General features: G+C 35.7%; 2 protein-coding genes and 1 non-coding gene across 7 annotated transcripts in view; 1 reads left to right on the top strand and 2 right to left on the bottom strand.

The window, feature by feature from the left end:
* The window catches only part of LOC132205602 (protein O-linked-mannose beta-1,2-N-acetylglucosaminyltransferase 1-like), a 166,188-nt gene that overhangs the window by 64,210 nt on the left and 84,053 nt on the right, over positions 1–17,925 (bottom strand). For all 5 annotated transcript variants that reach the window (XM_059634751.1, XM_059634757.1, XM_059634754.1 and 2 more), the window contains one exon: positions 1,226–1,272. The gene's annotated coding sequence lies outside the window, so the exon portion shown is untranslated. The remainder of the gene's footprint in view (positions 1–1,225; positions 1,273–17,925) is intronic.
* LOC132193284 (U2 spliceosomal RNA) lies at positions 10,697–10,889 on the bottom strand. Its single transcript, XR_009441433.1, has one exon. It is a non-coding gene; the product is annotated as a U2 spliceosomal RNA (small nuclear RNA).
* LOC132205921 (serine protease gd-like) lies at positions 14,765–16,357 on the top strand. The gene is made up of 7 exons (XM_059635309.1): positions 14,765–14,899; positions 14,956–15,039; positions 15,090–15,287; positions 15,338–15,450; positions 15,507–15,683; positions 15,829–15,976; positions 16,029–16,357. The coding sequence occupies exons 2-7, from the start codon at positions 14,961–14,963 to the stop codon at positions 16,250–16,252; spliced, it is 939 nt and encodes a 312-aa protein (XP_059491292.1). The 5' UTR covers positions 14,765–14,899; positions 14,956–14,960; the 3' UTR covers positions 16,253–16,357.

Here is a 17,925-nt window from a genome sequence, read left to right as displayed (position 1 = left end):
TTAAAGGCTCAAAATTCGACACGCTGACTGATGGCAGAAGCAAGAATTTGTGAAAAAAGAGGATGTTTGGAACGTGACGGAAAAAAGAGTGGTTTTTTTTACTGAAAAGGAAATTTTCCTCTTTACGGCAAAAAGAGTTTTTCTTTTTACAGGGGAGGTGTAATTTTTATTATATTTTTTATTTCCTTGTGTGAACAAGCGGCCGAGAACGTCAGAGAGATAGACTTGTTGTGGTGCGCGCACAAATGAACCCATAAAATGGAGCAGAATGGAAACTATAAATCAGGCGCGGGATGATTTAACGCGTGTACAGACTTTAGCACCGCAAAACGGGTCGAGTGTGTCATTTTCCTAGATGGACAATGTTCTCTGCCAAAATTGTACAAACATATACTTGCCCTCAATTGATGTTTTGAAATAAAAAATCGTCAATTATTTTAGGAAATTCAAAAATTACGACGGAAGCATCTGATATTGAATATTTATAGACAAACATTCAATTTTCTCAGAAAAAAGGAATTTCTTCAGATCAAAATTTTAGTTGAAAATGTCCCAACGTGAAATTTTTGCTAAAGGAAGCTAGTTTTTTTTGTGATTTTAAATTTTAAATCAATTATGAGGATTTTTATAATAGTTTTTAAATATTTATGACAGCACGGATTTCAAAATTAATTTAGTTTGAAATTTAAAATATCTTTCTAGAAAAATAAATAGCGCTTAATTCTATTGCTTTAATTTTTTTCCCTAGGAACTATTTTGACATAAGTAGAAAATCAAATGAATAATTTGAAATTTGCAAGAAATTTAAAAAATGTGAAAAAATAAAGTTGGAACAAATTGTGAATGAAACAAAAAACAGTTATATTCAGCATTTTAGTCTCTCATGTTCTGAATGCGACTGAAAAAAAATGCAAGATCCATCAATGAATTTTGAAGCGAATGAGAAAAAACTAAAAAATTAATTTTTGTAACTAAATTATATGCATTATAAATTGCTAAAAGACAGGATTCTATGAAAGTTTGAGAAAAACTTATTTTTCAAAGTGGGCGAAACCGAAACCACCGAATTAATTCCTTCTTCTTGCCAGACAAATCTTTTGTTACAAAGATCTGCCCAAATATGATTTCCAGCAAAGAATACAAAAGTTCGTAAAGGGGAAAATTTTTGCTCACAATCAAATTCATAATAAATTAATAATTCTGAAAGCAAATTCTTGGTACTCACTTTTGTAGACTGTCCTCCTCCTCCTTCCGTTTTTTGAGGAATTCGACCTGGAACAAAATCATATTTCGGTGAAAATACAATTTGAGCGCAGTTAGGCTTTGAATTGCAAACGAAAACGGGCGGTCTTATGGCGCATATTATCTTTGATCCTCTCTTCGGAGGCACTCAAGGACGTGCTTTCGATTGCCAAGAGCGATCAAACGAGGAGAGACATTGTCAACGGGCGGGTCGTGATCCGCGCATTAATTTAATTTGGACGCAAGAAGCTGCTGATACGTCAGCAAGGCGCGCTGGCTGGCGTTTAATATTAAGCGACGAGCAAACGAACGATGACAAGAGGCTGCAAAAAGTGACTGCGCCGGAAAATACGTTTCTCGTGTTGCCGTCTGGAGACGTGTGTTTGCAATTACCTATAAGCCCTTTTCTTGTCGTCGCCAAGGCGCCTCTGTTATTAATTTATGTTGGCTCCGTTAAAGCAAAAACGGAAATGTGTGAATTGAGACTGTTCGGAATGGGGTTGAACGAAGAAACGGCTGCTGTTTATGCTTTCGATCAGTTGGTTAAGAGGGTACCAGAAATGATTTTTTTTTCTTTATTCATAATTTTCCCCAATTAATGATCACATAAAGAAACAGCAATATATACACGTCTGCCTTTCAAATGTGTTTGATTAACCTGATGGAAGGTTTAAACAGGCCCATTAACTCATTTTTCTCTTTAAGTGAAATATTGCCTAATTCTTTCATTCCGTTGATCAAATTGATTTCGAAATGTAGGTTAAAAAATAAATAAATAAGAGTTAACCAAGAGAAAATCAGTTACAAAAATTTGAAAAAAAGTGATATCATTAGATATTCACACAAATTAATTAATCCCTTTGAATTTAATAATTGTTAAAAGATACACAAAAAATGTGTATAATTCAAATTATAAAACTCCAATCACGAAATTTTTAAATTCAGATTTTGAGCTCCTTACTTTTTAACAAGTCACTTAATAATTTGACTCTTCTCATCGGAAAAGTTGTAAAGCTGAGGTACATATAAATTTTAAATTTTTGCTCTCAGCAGCTACTGTAAATCGATTTGCCGGAATTATAATTTAAATAGCCGACGAAAAGAATTTCTAAATTCGCCAACAAGGATCTCAAAATGGAGCAAAATTGTTATTGTTGCTCAAACAACAATCGAAGTAATGTTTCATTGTTGTGATGCGCGAACCTTGTTTGGCCTGTCACTGTTGATAAGCCGATTTTTTGGGCACATTCTTTGGAGCAGCGGCCAGCCCAGTGGGTGGAGGCGCGCACAGTAGGACTCTTGGGTCTGTACGGTAGACAGACCTGCGATACCCTACCCAGCCGGGTTCAAAACCCAACTGGGCTGGCCTTTTTCACATCTTTTCTTAGGTTCAATTGCATTCCAAATCACGTTTACTTGTTAAAAAACTTGCGTATTCAACTAAAAAAATTAAATTGAATAAAATTACAAGAAATAAAATTATATTTTACGGGCACGCTTTTTCGGTACACGACCTTCAAGGGCTCGATATTGTTTGCATATTTTTTTAATAATTATTATTTTAATTAAACTGTGTTTTCTTTACACAACCTGCAAATTATATGTAAAGTGATTTGCCGGAATTATTATTTAAATAGCCACCGAAAAGAATTTATAAATTCGCCAACAAGGATCTCAAAGTGGAGCAAAATTGTGATTGTTGCTCAAACAACAATCAAAGTAATGTTTCATTGTTGTGATGCGCGAACCTTGTTTGGCCTGTCAATGTTGATAAGCCGATTTTTTTCAGCACATTCTTTGGAGCAGCGGCCAGCCCAGTGGGTGGAGGCGCGCACAGTAGGACTCTTGGGTCTGTACGGTAGACAGACCTGCGATACCCTACCCAGCCGGGTTCAAAACCCAACTGGGCTGGCCTTTTTCACATCTTTTCTTAGGTTCAATTGCATTCCAAATCACGTTTACTTGTTAAAAAACTTGCGTATTTAATTAAAAAAAATTAAATTGAATAAAATTACAAGAAACAAAATTATATTTTTCGGGCACGCTTTTTCAGTACACGACTTTCAAGGGCTCGATATTTTTTTGCATATTTTTGAATTATTATTGTTTTAATTTAAGCGTATTTTCTTTACACAACCTGCAAATTACATGTAAAGCGATTTGCCGGAATTATTATTTAAATAGCCACCAAAAAGAATTTCTAAATTCGCCAACAAGGATCTCAACAAATGAAGCAAAAGTTGCTCAAACAACAATCAAAGTAATGTTTCATTGTTGTGATGCGCGAACCTTGTTTGGCCTGTCACTGTTGATAAGCCGATTTTTTTCAGCACATTCTTTGGAGCAGCGGCCAGCCCAGTGGGTGGAGGCGCGCACAGTAGGACTCTTGGGTCTGTACGGTAGACAGACCTGCGATACCCTACCCAGCCGGGTTCAAAACCCAACTGGGCTGGCCTTTTTCACATCTTTTCTTAGGTTCAATTGCATTCCAAATCACGTTTACTTGTTAAAAAACTTGCGTATTTAATTATAAAAAATTAATTTGAATAAAATTACAAGAAATAAAATTATGTTTTTCGGGCACGCTTTTTCGGTACACGACCTTCAAGGGCTCGTTAGTATTTGCATATTTTATTTTTATTATTGTTTCAACAAAGAGATAGAGAGCTCAGCAGCTACTTTTTTCCATTTCTTGCTGTCCAGTTATCCTTCAGCGCGCTCTCTCTTGGCCAACCCCTGCGGCCCCATCCAGCATAGTCAGAAGATAAAATTCACCACTTTTGCGCTACCGTGCTGGAGGGTGTGTGTTTGATACGCCCACCGCGTTAATGTCCAGCTTTCTACAGCGGCCATAACGTTTCACGATACGGCCGCAGCAGGCCGAAGTAACGAGGTGATAATTTCTCGCTTTCGCCGCCGCCCTTTTATTTCGGCAATTTCGCCTCGAAAGGCATCGCTCAAAGAAAATTGCCCCTCGAACTTAAACAAACGCGGAATCAGAATTTCTAGCTCCTTTTTTATGAGGGCGAATAAATGAAGCGCGGCGGGAGCCAAGGTATGAAATTAATTAATATGCGCGTAATTGGTTTTTCCGTCAGCGTCTTTGTTTCGCGTTGACGCGGCAAAACCCTCGCCCTCGAGGTGTGCGCGCGGGATATCCAATTTGGAAGTGAGCAGACAGATTGGGATTTCAACTGGAAGGATTATGGCGCGACCGAGCACCAGATACTTTCGCACCGCAGACTAATTATTCGCTGCCGAGACTCTTTTCTCCCGCGAGCTTGTTTGCTTTTCGTTACACACACCTCGTTCTCTAATTAATTAATGTGCGCGCCGAAAAAGCAGATGGTGTATCTCTCTTTCGGCAACAAAAAGGCAGAAACTTTTATTAAAGCCGAGCTCAAAAACAAACATTTTAATAATGATCAATTTAGAGTGGAAGCAGAAGAATGAAAGCAGAGGAGCTATAAAAAAGCTATAGGTACAAAAATGAATATTCGAATTCAAAGTGGAATTCTATTCATGAAAATTTCAAATTTAGTTAAAATGACTAAATAGAAACAAAATTTTTGGAATCAATAACAATTCTACTCCAGATATTGCTTGAAAATCAGAAGGATAAAAGTAGTCAAAGTGAAGAACTGGCCTTGTCATCGTTGGGTATTTGTAATCATTTTTTATTTATTTATTTTTTCTTTAAGAATTCAAAGGTTCTATTTAATTAATGTCGGTCCTCATTGAAAAATAAAAAATTTAAAAAATATTCAGAAAAGATTTGTTTATTTATTTGATAAAATTAAAAATTTCAAATAAAAGAAACGAGAATGGTTAAATTTAAAGGCTCTATTTGAACAGAAAATTCAATGAAGCATCTTAAATTTGTACTACTTTTTCTGTTCTTGCTCAAAGTTGGTGTCGTTTTTTTATTATAAAAAGAGAAAATCTTTGCTTTTCATTAATTTTTCCTCAAATGATTAACTTCTTTTCTACAGAACAACGTAAAAGTATTTTTGCAAGAAAATATTAAAAGAAAGTAACTTGTAATCAAGTTCAATTTTTCTGGTTAGATTTCAAAATAGAATATTTTTCATTTTTCCATTTTCTGTATTCTTTTACAATAAAACTCTCTTTGTCAGGAGCATCAAAGGTCGGCAACCACTTTCACTCTCAATAGGAGCGAGCAAGAAAAAACCGAAGCAAATCAAATAAGCCAAAGTTCCTTGTCGCCGAGTTCTCCGGTGTCTGCAGCGAGATTGACTTGACGCGTCTAGCCGCTTTTTGTTCCTTATCTGCGCGCGCGAGCAAGAATAACCAAGAGTAAAAAGGATTCCGGCGCGCCAAAGTGCTGGCAATAAGCTGTTGAAGGGCCTTTTCGCACCGAGCGTGAATGATGTGTGCCGAGTGTCAAGTGATAAGCCTGGCCGTGGGCAAATCGCGCCTGCTCATATGCAACCGGCTCCACACACACTATACTTCTCTTGTTCATATGATAAGAGCAGTTGAATTTTTCATCGGGGTGCGCAAGAGAAAGAGGGAATGACGCAGGAGAGAGAAAGGGTAAATGGCGCGTGTAATTTTCACTTTAACGCCGCGTGTTTAAATTTTTACGCGCGACAAAAGAAGAAGAAGCGCAGGGTAATGAAATCCCTCTCCGCTCTGCAGTGCAGTGTGATGGATGGCGTTTTTCCAAGCGCAGATTCCACGCGCGAATGTCATTACGCTGCTGTTGGCTTTAATTTCGGCAAGTGCTACTTTTTCGCACCGGCGGGTGAGCAGCGCGCTAAGCAAGAGCCATTCATCACCCTCGAGCTGTTTCTCTCGAAAACGTCGGCACGACTTCATTTATCATCGAGATTTTTCCAAGATTGTGCTGAATTTAAACGGAACCGCTTTTGCTTGATATATTTGTAAATAAAAGCATAATCAAAAATGAGAATAAGTATTGTGATAAATGGTGTGCTTGACTCACTTATGACGACAGCTTCCTGCTGTTAATGAGGATGATTTGAGAAAAATACGGTTCAATGTAAACGGGATATTATTAATTATAATTATGAGAAGACCAAAAATCTTTCAATTAGTTATTTAATTATAATTTTTAGGTACTTCTGTAATGTTTAATTTATATTTTGCCCCCATTAATTTTGTAATTCCATTAAAATTCTAGCAATTAGATATTTTGGAATTAAACTTTTAATATTTAATCAATATTTAATGTATATTCATAAAATTGCACAAAAGTCAAGTAGCATTTCAGTTTATTTAGGGACATAACTACTGTTGATTGGAAACTAATAATATTTTATTTTTTAAAGTAGTTGAATTTTGAAATCTGTTTTAAAAATTAAATCTACAATTTCCGCTTAAAAATACTGTTCAAATATTAGAAGAATAAAATAATACACAAAATTAATAAAAAGTCGTTTAAATTAAATTTTATTATATTAAATTAACAAACAAAGTATTAATTAATATAGAGTCATTTAAATATAATGCAAAATAAAGGTTCTAATGAAGCACACATTTTTGTAAGATTGATTTTAATTTTAGTATAAATTAAAAATTTTTTAAAACAAACTCAACTTATAATTTCATTTATATTATATTGATTCAATAAATATTATAAGAATCTAGGTCAAGAAAAAATTCTAGCATTGCAGAAATGGAAGATCCTTTCCCGCTGGAGTGATTTTGAATCGGACAAAGTTAGTGAGAATATATATCTTTCATCTAGAGTTTTATGTCTCTTCGCCTCTCTCGTTCCTCTCGTAATTTGGAGAGCGAATGATAAAAAAGACCCTGGTGCCGCAAAAGCGAATCCCGCTTTATTTGCCATCAGCCAAGTCAATCTGATTGGGTTCTGGTGGAGTGCGAAATAGCGAACAATAAGAATTTATTACTTCCTCTCCACTTTTCTTTCTTCCTCTCCCTTACAGACTCGATCTGCTTCTTCACTATCGCGAAAAAATCTGCCGTTTTAATTTTGCACAGACAGAGAGACGAGCAGATTTTTCGCTCTCAGAAGGCAAATCCTCATTTAATTGGAAAAACGGAGCCGAGCCGAAGATGTAGCGGCAGATTGAAATGCTCGTGAGGGACCCTTGATGAAATTTTTCCCGCATGTGTGCTAATGCTGAACACGTCATTTTTTCCACTAGGCCCGCGTGGTCAGCAGCTATAGGACCGGGCGAATCCCGTAGCATCAGCACCCACTGACGCAGATTAGCCCGGCGCGCCTTTTTTATGTTCAGGACCCTTCTCGGATGATTGGCTACATTACACATGCGGTAGTCTATGTAGAGGGTAGGATTATTTGTCAGTTTTTTCACCCACTTTGACGGAAATTCATGTGAAAATTCACCAATTTTCTGAAACGGGAAAATTGACGGAGAATTTCAGGTCCTCCAGAAACTAAAAACTTTTTTGCGAGCGGATTTGTGCAATTTTTAATTGAGCAGAGGGCATAATTATGTTGGAGATTTTTCTTGTCATTATTTTTTTGTTCGAAATACTTGACGTAACAATGGAGAACATCATTAAGACTGATAGAGGGCACGCTAATTAATGATGTATTTCCATCCTTTCTCTAATTAGTGGTAAAACTGGCGGAGAATTTTCAAAAATTATCACAGTTATCAAAGATATTGTAGTTAAAAATTTTAAACAATGAAAATGGCTTCATCTTTATTGAAATGCAATTTTTTTGTTTAGAAAACTAACTGCTTTTTTAAAAATTACATGCTCCAGTGCCTAATTCACAAGTGAAAATGTCTTAAAACTTTAATTATTATATTTCACAACAATCACAACCTTCTTCATAATTTTAACACAGTTCACAATTCGCACCATAATTGTAAATTTACTTAAACAAAAGTGATATGGAAATAGAACAAATTTACGTTATTACTATTATTTGGAATTCTTTTAAAACTTTCTATTTTTTTCTGTTTCATGCCCTCACTTTATTATAAAAACTAATTAACTTATTGGAAAAAAATGTGTATATTTTGCATTTTCTTTAGCAGCTTCTTAAAGCAATATTCGGAAAAGTTTATTTGGATGCTCTTTCTAAATGTTTTGTTACAGAAATACTTGAAGTAATGGAGAAGGTTCTTCTCGTGGCTGATAGACGGCGCGTTAATTAATGGTGTATTTCTATCCTTACTCTAATTAGAACTTCTGGGCATGGCACCGCAAACTCCGAGCAAGGTTTGAATTTCCAGGCAAACAAAGCTGCAAACTGACGTGAAGCCAATCGTGCGTGAAACGAAATGCCATTGGCTTTACTACCGCAACTTCGACCATTTTTTTTTTCCACGAGGATATTTTCCATTTCAGCGTCTGGCTCGGCAGGAATTGTAATTAACCCGCTCGGCTCGTGTTCGCGAACGTCCTACACGGTGCGTCGGCCGGGTAATCCAATAAGAAAGCAGAACAATAGGGAACATGCAGTGTGCGTTCCGAGTACAGTGTAGAGCCCCATATTAGACAAAACACTACGCGCTAATGGAGCGCACACACATACACACTCTGCCAGCCGAACGCCTACCTGCACTAATTAACCCTGGGGCTAATAGAATTGCTTTGAATGCAAACTGGCAAAGTTTTGGCGCACGGAATTATTTAGTTCGAACCGTCTCGAGTGAAATGGGCCAAAACAATTTAATTGGCGATGGAATGTTTTAGGGTTTTAGGACTCAGTTGACTATATTTTGATTCAATCCATTTTATTTCTTTCTCCAAACAGTTCAAATAGTGATAATTAAAGCACAGTAATGATCATTGAAAAAATTTTATACGGTTTAGTAAACTTTTTGGGAGAATGAAAAAATATTGAAATTCTTTATATGCGATTTATTGAAAGAGGGACAATTCGAGAAAGCTTACACCCTTCTAATGAAATTTCAATTTAAAAATTTATACAATTAAGTTCTAACAGGAATGTTAATTCAGTTGCTCAGATGTTTTTTGAAATTTAAAATAGTATCAGTAATCAATACATTTGGTTGGTCGATTAAATTAAACAATTTATTTTTTCTTGCAAATAAATTTGTAAAATTATCTCTCCACCCATAGTTAAATTGTCGATATATGAATTGGTGAATAACGTTTTCTGGGTTAAAAATTATCTGAGAGAAGAAATCGGCATTTACAACGTTTATGAAGGTTAAAATATTAATAATCTATAGTTTAATTTAATTTTAGTTTCAAATTACACTGAATTATAAAAAATTACCATATTACTCATCTAAAATTTTATGAATTATAAAAATAATAAATTGATAACAAAATCAAAGTGTTTGAAATAAACATGCTTTGTAAAAAATTAACCTTCCATCACTTATGGCTAAAAGTGGGATGTTTTCAATGTATTTTTTCTTTCTTTTTGTTAATAATTTTTCAATAAAAAATTATTTCAATTTTGAGCCCAAATCCTGAAGCTTAGAAATGCACTGTTTGAGATTTTCTCAATAGGCCCATTTGTGCAACCTCCCTCTATTCTCAATCGCGAGCATAAACTTACCATAAATAACTTTCACAGCATGGAAGCTCGGCGCGGCCAATTTTCGGGAAGGCAATATCGAAGCAAACCGCCGTGTCCGCCCGCCTCTTTCGATTCGGAACGAAATTTGTTTGCATCTCTCTTCGGGAAAAAGAAAGTGTGCGGTTCGCGTCGTTCGCGAGATAAATGGCATGCGAGGGTAATGGGTCATAGGGCCATTTACTCGCAGACGTCCTTTAAAAGACTATTTATCTATCTCTCAGGGCGCCTGTTTACCTCCGGCGCCCACGTCGCTCCCCCTCGACTCAATTTGGCGCCGCCGAACGGCAATTTTTCACAAGGGAAGCGAGCGCCGCCACGTGTCGCGCCTTATTTTCGGGAGGAATGATGACCGCCGAATTTCTTTTCCTCCGCAGCTTCCCTCTCGCGCAAAATGCATATCAAGTGAGAAAGATGTGACTCTCACTGCTTGAGTGCTGTGTTATTTCTTTGCTTCCTCATTCAGAGACACAAGTGCTAAATGGTGCATCTCTTTTACATATTATGCAAAACTGAAAACTGAATACATTAATTTTCGTAAATTTTGGTGGTGAATGAATTTTATAATTTATTGTAAAAATAACTGCAAAAAAATTTCAATTTTAAGGTAAATATCTTTAATAACAACTTTATGCTCATTTAATTTATTTTTAAAACATATTTTTGAATAATATGGAAAACGTTTGCATACAAAACATTTCATAGAAACATTTCATAGAAACAATAGAGCAGAATGGCAATTTTTAGAATTAATTTTCTAGATTTTCATTTTATAAACAAAAATTAACTTTCCAGTTTCAACACTCAAATTTACTTCAAATGTTTCAAGATAATTATGTCAGATAATTGCAAATAAGGATTTAAATTGTTGATATTGATTGAGAGAGGGGGACCAGGGCTGTTATTAATTAGATTCTGTGGGCCGATCCTGGCGGTACTGCAATACCAGGCCAACCCGTATCAGGAGTGGAGCAAGCTCCTAGCATCCCGACAATTTCCAAAAATCAGTTTAATATTCTGGACCGGCAATGCCGGTCGTATCAGATATTAAGCTGATAAGAACAGATACTACACTTTGATCTTAGCCAAAAGGCCGAGAAGCGATACTCAATGTTGAGAGACGCGCGAGCCCGGCCTGAATGGCCATGAGTGTGAAGCATCGAGGCACCGCTTTCATTTCAATCATAGTAAACGCCCTAATTGACGCAGCTCAGTGATTAACGCCTTAATTTAAAGATTTTTATTCTTTCATTTTATTGAATTCTAATTTGTTTTAAACAATTATGATTGAACTAGTTAACTTTACAGATTATCATTCAAGAAAATTTGCCCTTTCGGAAAGCCATCTATCGGAGAGGCGGGAAGCTCTGTCCGAGCGCACACGTTCGCTCTGCATTGGAATTGTATTTTAGTAACTTTCTTGCCGCATTCAGCTCGAAATTCATTTATTATTTTCATCCTTGCATCAATAAATGAAAGAAAACTAAATTATAAATTTGTTATTAAGTTGATTGATTCAAAAATTACCTTGTTTGTGTAACCTAGACAAATTTTTAATTTAATTTAATTATTGTGGTCTTCAAAATTATTATTATTGTCTTGCTAATATTTTGTTCTTCAATAATTTAAAATTACTTGAACTTTAATAAATTAGATAAGATGTCAGCTCGAACCTTTCAACATTTTAAAAATTTCGCAGCAATTCGCTGGTTGGGGAAATTTTCGAGCTTGTGAATCATGAATTTTTCATCGGTCGTGAAAAACTGAAACGAGTGTGCTCCGTATATGCGCACCCACGAGATTTGCCTGCGTTAGACCAGGCCTATATGCAGAAAACCATCAAGGAACGACACACGTTATTTTTTTTTATGCCCGCGCATGTACGAGCAATACCATTACCGTCGACTTTTCTTCCAAGAGAAAATGCAGGGAAGAACAGAGCGCAATCTCGCCATCATCAGGCAACTTTCATGAAAGGCCGTTTAATTGCTCGAGTTGAACAAGAGTTGTGATAACTCGTTAGCAGCGGAAAAAGAGCGCAGTTGGCAAAATATTGAATATTCAAGCGGTGTCTAAGTAGGTCTTTCATTTTGCCCTCAATTAGTCCAATTGATGATGCAGCCAGGATTTTCTCATCAAACACAAACAGTCTCTCATGTAATTTTTACTAATTTGTGCTCCAATTTTTGAAAAAAGGAACGATCAAGTTTACTGCAAAACGAAGTTAATTTAAAGTGCCAGAAAATTAGTCCCAGGCAGGGAAAAAAGAAAAAGAGAGAACAGAGGGTTGAATAAAACATAAACGGGCCAAATGGATTAACACGCCGAGCAAAATTCGCTTTTCATTTTTAATGCGACAATGGAATGGAGCCACAGAATAGCACTCTTTTTAATTGATGGATTTAAAATGTTTTCATGATTATTAAAATAAACCTACGCATATATTTTTGAGAAATAATTTTTAATTAATATTATATCAATTTGTTTAATATATGTTTTAAATAAATTTAGCAGATTTATAGTAATTAAAATTTGGTTCTTGAAATCATATTAGCAAGCTTTTAAATTTAATACTGATAAATAAGAACTGATAAAAGTTGATATGAAATGAAAGCTACGCATACAATTCATTATAAGGATTGAATTTCATTTTAATTTATCTTGTTGCTCAGTATAATTTTGATTCCAAAACGTTCTTGGATGTGTTGTATCAACAATTCAAAACTACAAAAAGTGAAGAAAGTATACAAAGAAGTACTCATGTCGGAATACTACAATAATTAATGGAATTAGCGTATAATGATGTGATGAAAATCAAAAGTGAAGCTGCAAAAAACTTGAAAAATTAATATCGAATTTTTATTTAAAAAAGCAAAACAGTGGTATAAATAAATTAATAAAAAATTTTAATAATACAATTCAAAGTTTCACTCGAAGTAGGTAAATAAATTTCAGTTCAGTTTAAAAGTAGAAACAAGATAATGAAAGTCGATAAAAGTAGTTCCGAACGGTGCAAAAGGAGTGAAAAGAGGATATAAATTCTGAACTTTGGCGAGCACCCTTTAAAAACGTGGTGCATCACAAAAGTTCTCTGCTCTCATCGATTCCCCGAGCACGCAACGAAAAGTCGGCGAGCAGAAATTAGGGTTTCTCGATGGCTCGCGGAGGAATCCTTTGGCGGAATGTAACTCGGCGTGCTCCGCCTCGCCAACTCGGTGTTTCGCCTCGGCAGCCACAAAGACTTTTTCTCCCCGGGCTGTTCCTTCCGGGCCGGCACAAACTAAGAAACACGGCGATCGGCTCACAATGCGATTTTGGACATGCAATATACATACAAATGCGGAGGGCGAACGGGCGGGGGTGTGATTGTGGTCTGCGGGCAATCAGAAACCAACAGATGCGGCCACTTCCGTAAGGGCGGCCATCAAGAGCGCCAATACTTGCAATCAACCCCTCATTCTCAAGCCGACCCTAGCCATTACAAAAAGTATTATATAAGGTCGACAATTTCTTGCTGCGTCGTAGTTCGATATGAGAGCAAGTAAAAGAGAAAAAAATAAAAATGAGTCAATTGAAAAAGGTTAAAACTTCCTTTGAAATAATTTATTTTAAAATTGAAAAATATTTTATAAGCAAAAATCTTTTTTTTCTGGCGTTTAAATTAAAAGTAAAATAGCATCTTACATTGAAGAAGATTTGAAAACAATGTGCAATTTTTAAATTTTATAAATGCATAATTATGTCACTTTTCATTATTTAATTTTTTCTAATTACCAATAATAGCAGTTTGTCAAATTAAAAAATTTCATTCTATTAAATGAAATTTTTTTTTAAATCAGGGAAATAATATTTGATTTTATGCAGCAAGAAAAGCTTCTTTTTCGCCCAAAGTGAAAAGAAATTTATAACGAAGAGTTTTTGAGCTCCAGAGTCAGCATCAAATTTCCTCCGCGCTGATTTGGATTTTGGAAGTAGGTGCGCGATTCTTCTTTTGTGCCAACTCATCGCGCCGGCGACGAAAAGTTGCTCGAATCCAAAGCGCCTGCAATCTCATCAAATCAACACAGCCAGCGCGACTCTGTTGGTTGGTATATCAAATTTCTGGCGCTTTTGTGCAAAACACAACGGCGCACACACGCATTTTTCGGCGAGTTCTCTCTCTCTCTCGGTTTCCAGCGGCGAATTGGATTAAACCGGCGTCGCGGCGGAGCTTTAATCTGCTGAGTGCAGTCCGGAAAAACTGATTTATCTCGCTCGGCGCGCAAATTGAATGAAACATTATTTGCTTTTAATCTCGTTTAATTTAAACTTGCTGAATTTCATTTGTCACGCAAAACAAAACAAACAAAAAAACTGCTCACTTCCTGCAAATAACGGTCTGAGCAAAATAATAAAATTCCACATCAAAGATGCAATAACGCTGCAATTTATTGCAAGGGGACAATGCATATTATTGCCCAGCCGGCGATTGACGTTTATTGATACCCGATAGATATGGCGGCACAAAAGTCCCCGACGCGGAGGCGAATGAAAAAAGTCGCCCTTTGATATCAGTAATAAATTATTCCGCATTCATGGTTCACGACAGGTCAGACGGGCGAATTCGGTCGCACAAGAATGGGTAATGAACTCGCTTGACTTCGACGGCATAAATCACAGAAATTGGAGCGGCCAACTTTTGCATTTAGCCCTGTTACTTAAACGTCCGCCTCGGCTCAATTTGTTATTTTCTCTCTTGAAGATTCGAGAAGAAGACTTGGTCGATTAATCAAGCAGTTTTTCTCTGCGTTAGAAAGGGCGTATTTTCTCAAGTAAAAAATCATCTTTGCAAATTTAAATTGATTGTCAATCATTGAGAAAAATGTCACGCCAATATTATTGAATTAATTGCGTAAAAATTTGCTTATTTTTTCTTTTACTAAATTTAAGATAATTCCTGTTTTTTTCAGAAATGAGTAAAAAGAGTTAACAGATGACATAAAATTTGCAAGGGTTATCGTGGAGGTCAAGGTTTGAGGAAAACGTTGAAAGTAAATAGTTATCATTTGGACTTGAATCAAACTCTTCGTCAGTCAACAACTGCGACTCAACAAAGAGGGATCTTCAAACTAAAGAGTGAGGAATGAAAATTTTTAATTTTTTTCTTGTATTTTCAATTTCAGTTTTTTCAGGCAAAATGTTGGCACTAAAATTTGTTGGAATAATTTGCATCACTCAGATTTTGTGTGCTTTTGGCGAGCCGAGAAAGAATTTTGGTGAAAAAAGCTTCTAATATAATTACAAAATATTTAATAAAAAATTACAGACTTTCCAGGTGGATTTAGTTTTCCTAGCTGCGGACAAGTGACCGCTCCGAGCCGCCGAAATTCAATTAAAAATACCGATGCCACCCCAGGCCACAACCCTTACCATGCAAATATAGTTTTCACAAACTTCCGGTCCAAGTATCTGAAAAAGGCTCCTTGTGGAGGAACTTTGATTTCGAAAAGGGCCATTCTGACTTGTAAGAGTGGTTTAAAAACTAATTATTTAAAAATTAATTTAATTTTCAAGCCGGACACTGCTTGTATGCTGGGAATAGGCGACTGACCCCGGACCAGTTCCAAGTGACCCTTGGCGCCTACAATGTCAACAAACCTCTGGAGGTTGCAAGACAGACAATCAAGGTTTCTCTGCCATTTCAATTAAATTTTATAAGACTAATTTTTAAATAATTAAACAGCCAATTTCAACAGTGGTCCACCCGTCATACAATCATTCGTCTCTTCTAGTGTTTGGTGACAATCTTGCCTTGCTCATTTTCAACGAATCTGCCATCCAAATCACAGAAGATGTGAAACCTGCATGTTTGTGGAGTGACGATTTTGACACAGAAAAAATACTCAACGTCACTGGAGAGGTGAACTTGGTTTTTATTTAAAACATTAAAACAATTAATTTTATTTTCATATTATTGAAAAAATTAAATTTTTATGCAAAATTGGCAAAATAATAATTTTTAACTAATAAACATCATAAATGTCAATTTCTTTTTTACATTTCAGGTGGTTGGTTGGAGCACTGATGCAAACGGAACTCAAATTGACGAATTGAAGCAAAACCACCTGCGAGTTACTTCCTCGGCTGATTGCGAAGAATACTTTAAAAACAAATTCCAACCGACTGAAAATTTCTGCATCGCCCATACAAAAGGTTCACTTTCCACTTCAAACAAGTTAGATTGCTATAAAATTTTGTTGTACAGACCCCGAAGGCTGTGCCTATGATGATGGTGCCGGATTTGTCATCAATAAGAACGGACGGAAATATCTTAGGGGAGTTTTAATTAACGGACTTTTGGAAAATGACAAAAGGTTTGACGCCAAGAAGGAGAACGTTTGTGTCCAAACCAGACGCCCATTGGTGACCGATTTAGATCACTACATTGATTGGATCATTGAAAATGTCCCTGATATTTCTCGGTCATAATTTTTTTGTTTAGGGGAAATTTGGAAATTATGATGTTTAAAAGTATAAAAAAGAATTGAAAAATTGAATAATTTTCAGGTTAATTTAACCCTGAAACCAATCCAATCAGAATTTTTTCTTTCACGACCTATCTCTACTTCACAGAAGGTTTTATTACTTAATTTTCTTAATAATTCTGAAATAAGGCAAAGTTCATGGTCGACATTCTCGGTAAAAATATTCAAAACTCCAATGAACTCCTAGTTTGAATATTTGCATCATGTGAAGAAGTGAGCATTTTTTATTGCGAATTTTATTATAAAATTTTTGATTTTTATCAGATTGATTTTTTTTAATTCGATAATTATTTTTGAGATTTAATTTCTTCACGTTTTGCATTTCCTTTTCCTTTCTTTCTTGATTTTTGAAGAATAAACAATATAAATAATACCGCTGAAAAAAAAGCAAAATTATTTTCAACGGATCCAATAATGTCTGTTTAAAAAGAAACTGCAAAAAAAATCAAAATTTAGAAATATTCTATGATTGTAAATGACTGAAAATAGCCCATTCCTAGCTCACTTGTCAGTCGAGGCAGATGGCCTGTGTATCTAATTTTCAGTGTTTATTTTCGTATTCAAAAAGCAACAAGATTTGCACTCTCCGCTGGCCTGGCTAATCCGGTGGGGCTTTGTGTCAGCCGGCGACGCACAAAACGCCTCGTTCTCGCCGCCGCCGCCGCTTCGTAATTGAGTTAGCAAAAACAGACAGACGATGACACGCCGCTCGCCAGGTTCGCCTCCCAGGGCTGATTCCACGTTTGCATTTCCATGCATTATGTATGCACGGCGCTGAAAATGGAAAAGAGAGCCTTCTGGCAGAGGCGCGAATTACAGAGCAGGCAAAAAAACGCAGCTGTCAGCACCGGCGTGATGTACAAAATGTGACAACGCGTGCATGTTTAATCCGTCATACATTTTGCGTGCGAGCTCAGCTTCCCACAACAAACACACGCGCAGAAGTTGCATACATCACAATATTCCTGAATATTCCCACTGCAGAGATGATTTTAGCAACGAATATAATTTATATTAATAGCAATCCCTGCGGCGACCGCATTACACAATCTGATCAAAACTTGCTTCATTTGTGGATTATATTGTATTACAGTTTTGTCATGTACGGGTTAGTCTATAAATTCTGTGATTGTTCCCGCAAAATTTAATGACAGCCACTTTAATGTGGTTGTCAAATTATTAATGAAGTTTTAACGGGCAAAAATAATTTAATCACATATTGAATAATTAGCCACAAATGAACTGATAAATTATTTAACTCTGTTGATATTATTTATGTCCATTGCCACATTTAAACATCAATGATTTGAAATTTTTCTATGACCGCCTCATGCCAATTAAATAAAAAAATCTCTATTTTAAATAATTTTTGGCGCCTAACAAAAAATCCCATATTTTTACATATTTATCAAGTAGGACATTATTCAAGAATAACAACTTTTACGAAATTTTCTGTAGTAGAAATTGTGAGGCGCAATGTTTTTGTTTCCAGATTTTCAAAATAATAAATTATTGTTAGGTAAAAATTATGATTTGCATTTTAATTCAAATAAAGACTTTTAATTCCCAATTACTGTTCCTAAAAATTTGTTGTAATATCATTTAAGATCAAACCTT

Source organism: Neocloeon triangulifer, unplaced genomic scaffold (genome assembly GCF_031216515.1).
Source record: "Neocloeon triangulifer isolate White Clay Creek 2 clone unplaced genomic scaffold, ASM3121651v1 ptg000003l, whole genome shotgun sequence".
NCBI classification, from domain to species: domain Eukaryota; kingdom Metazoa; phylum Arthropoda; class Insecta; order Ephemeroptera; family Baetidae; genus Neocloeon; species Neocloeon triangulifer.
Note: the sequence above shows the minus strand (reverse complement) of the source record. Positions and strands in the feature narration are given on the sequence as shown.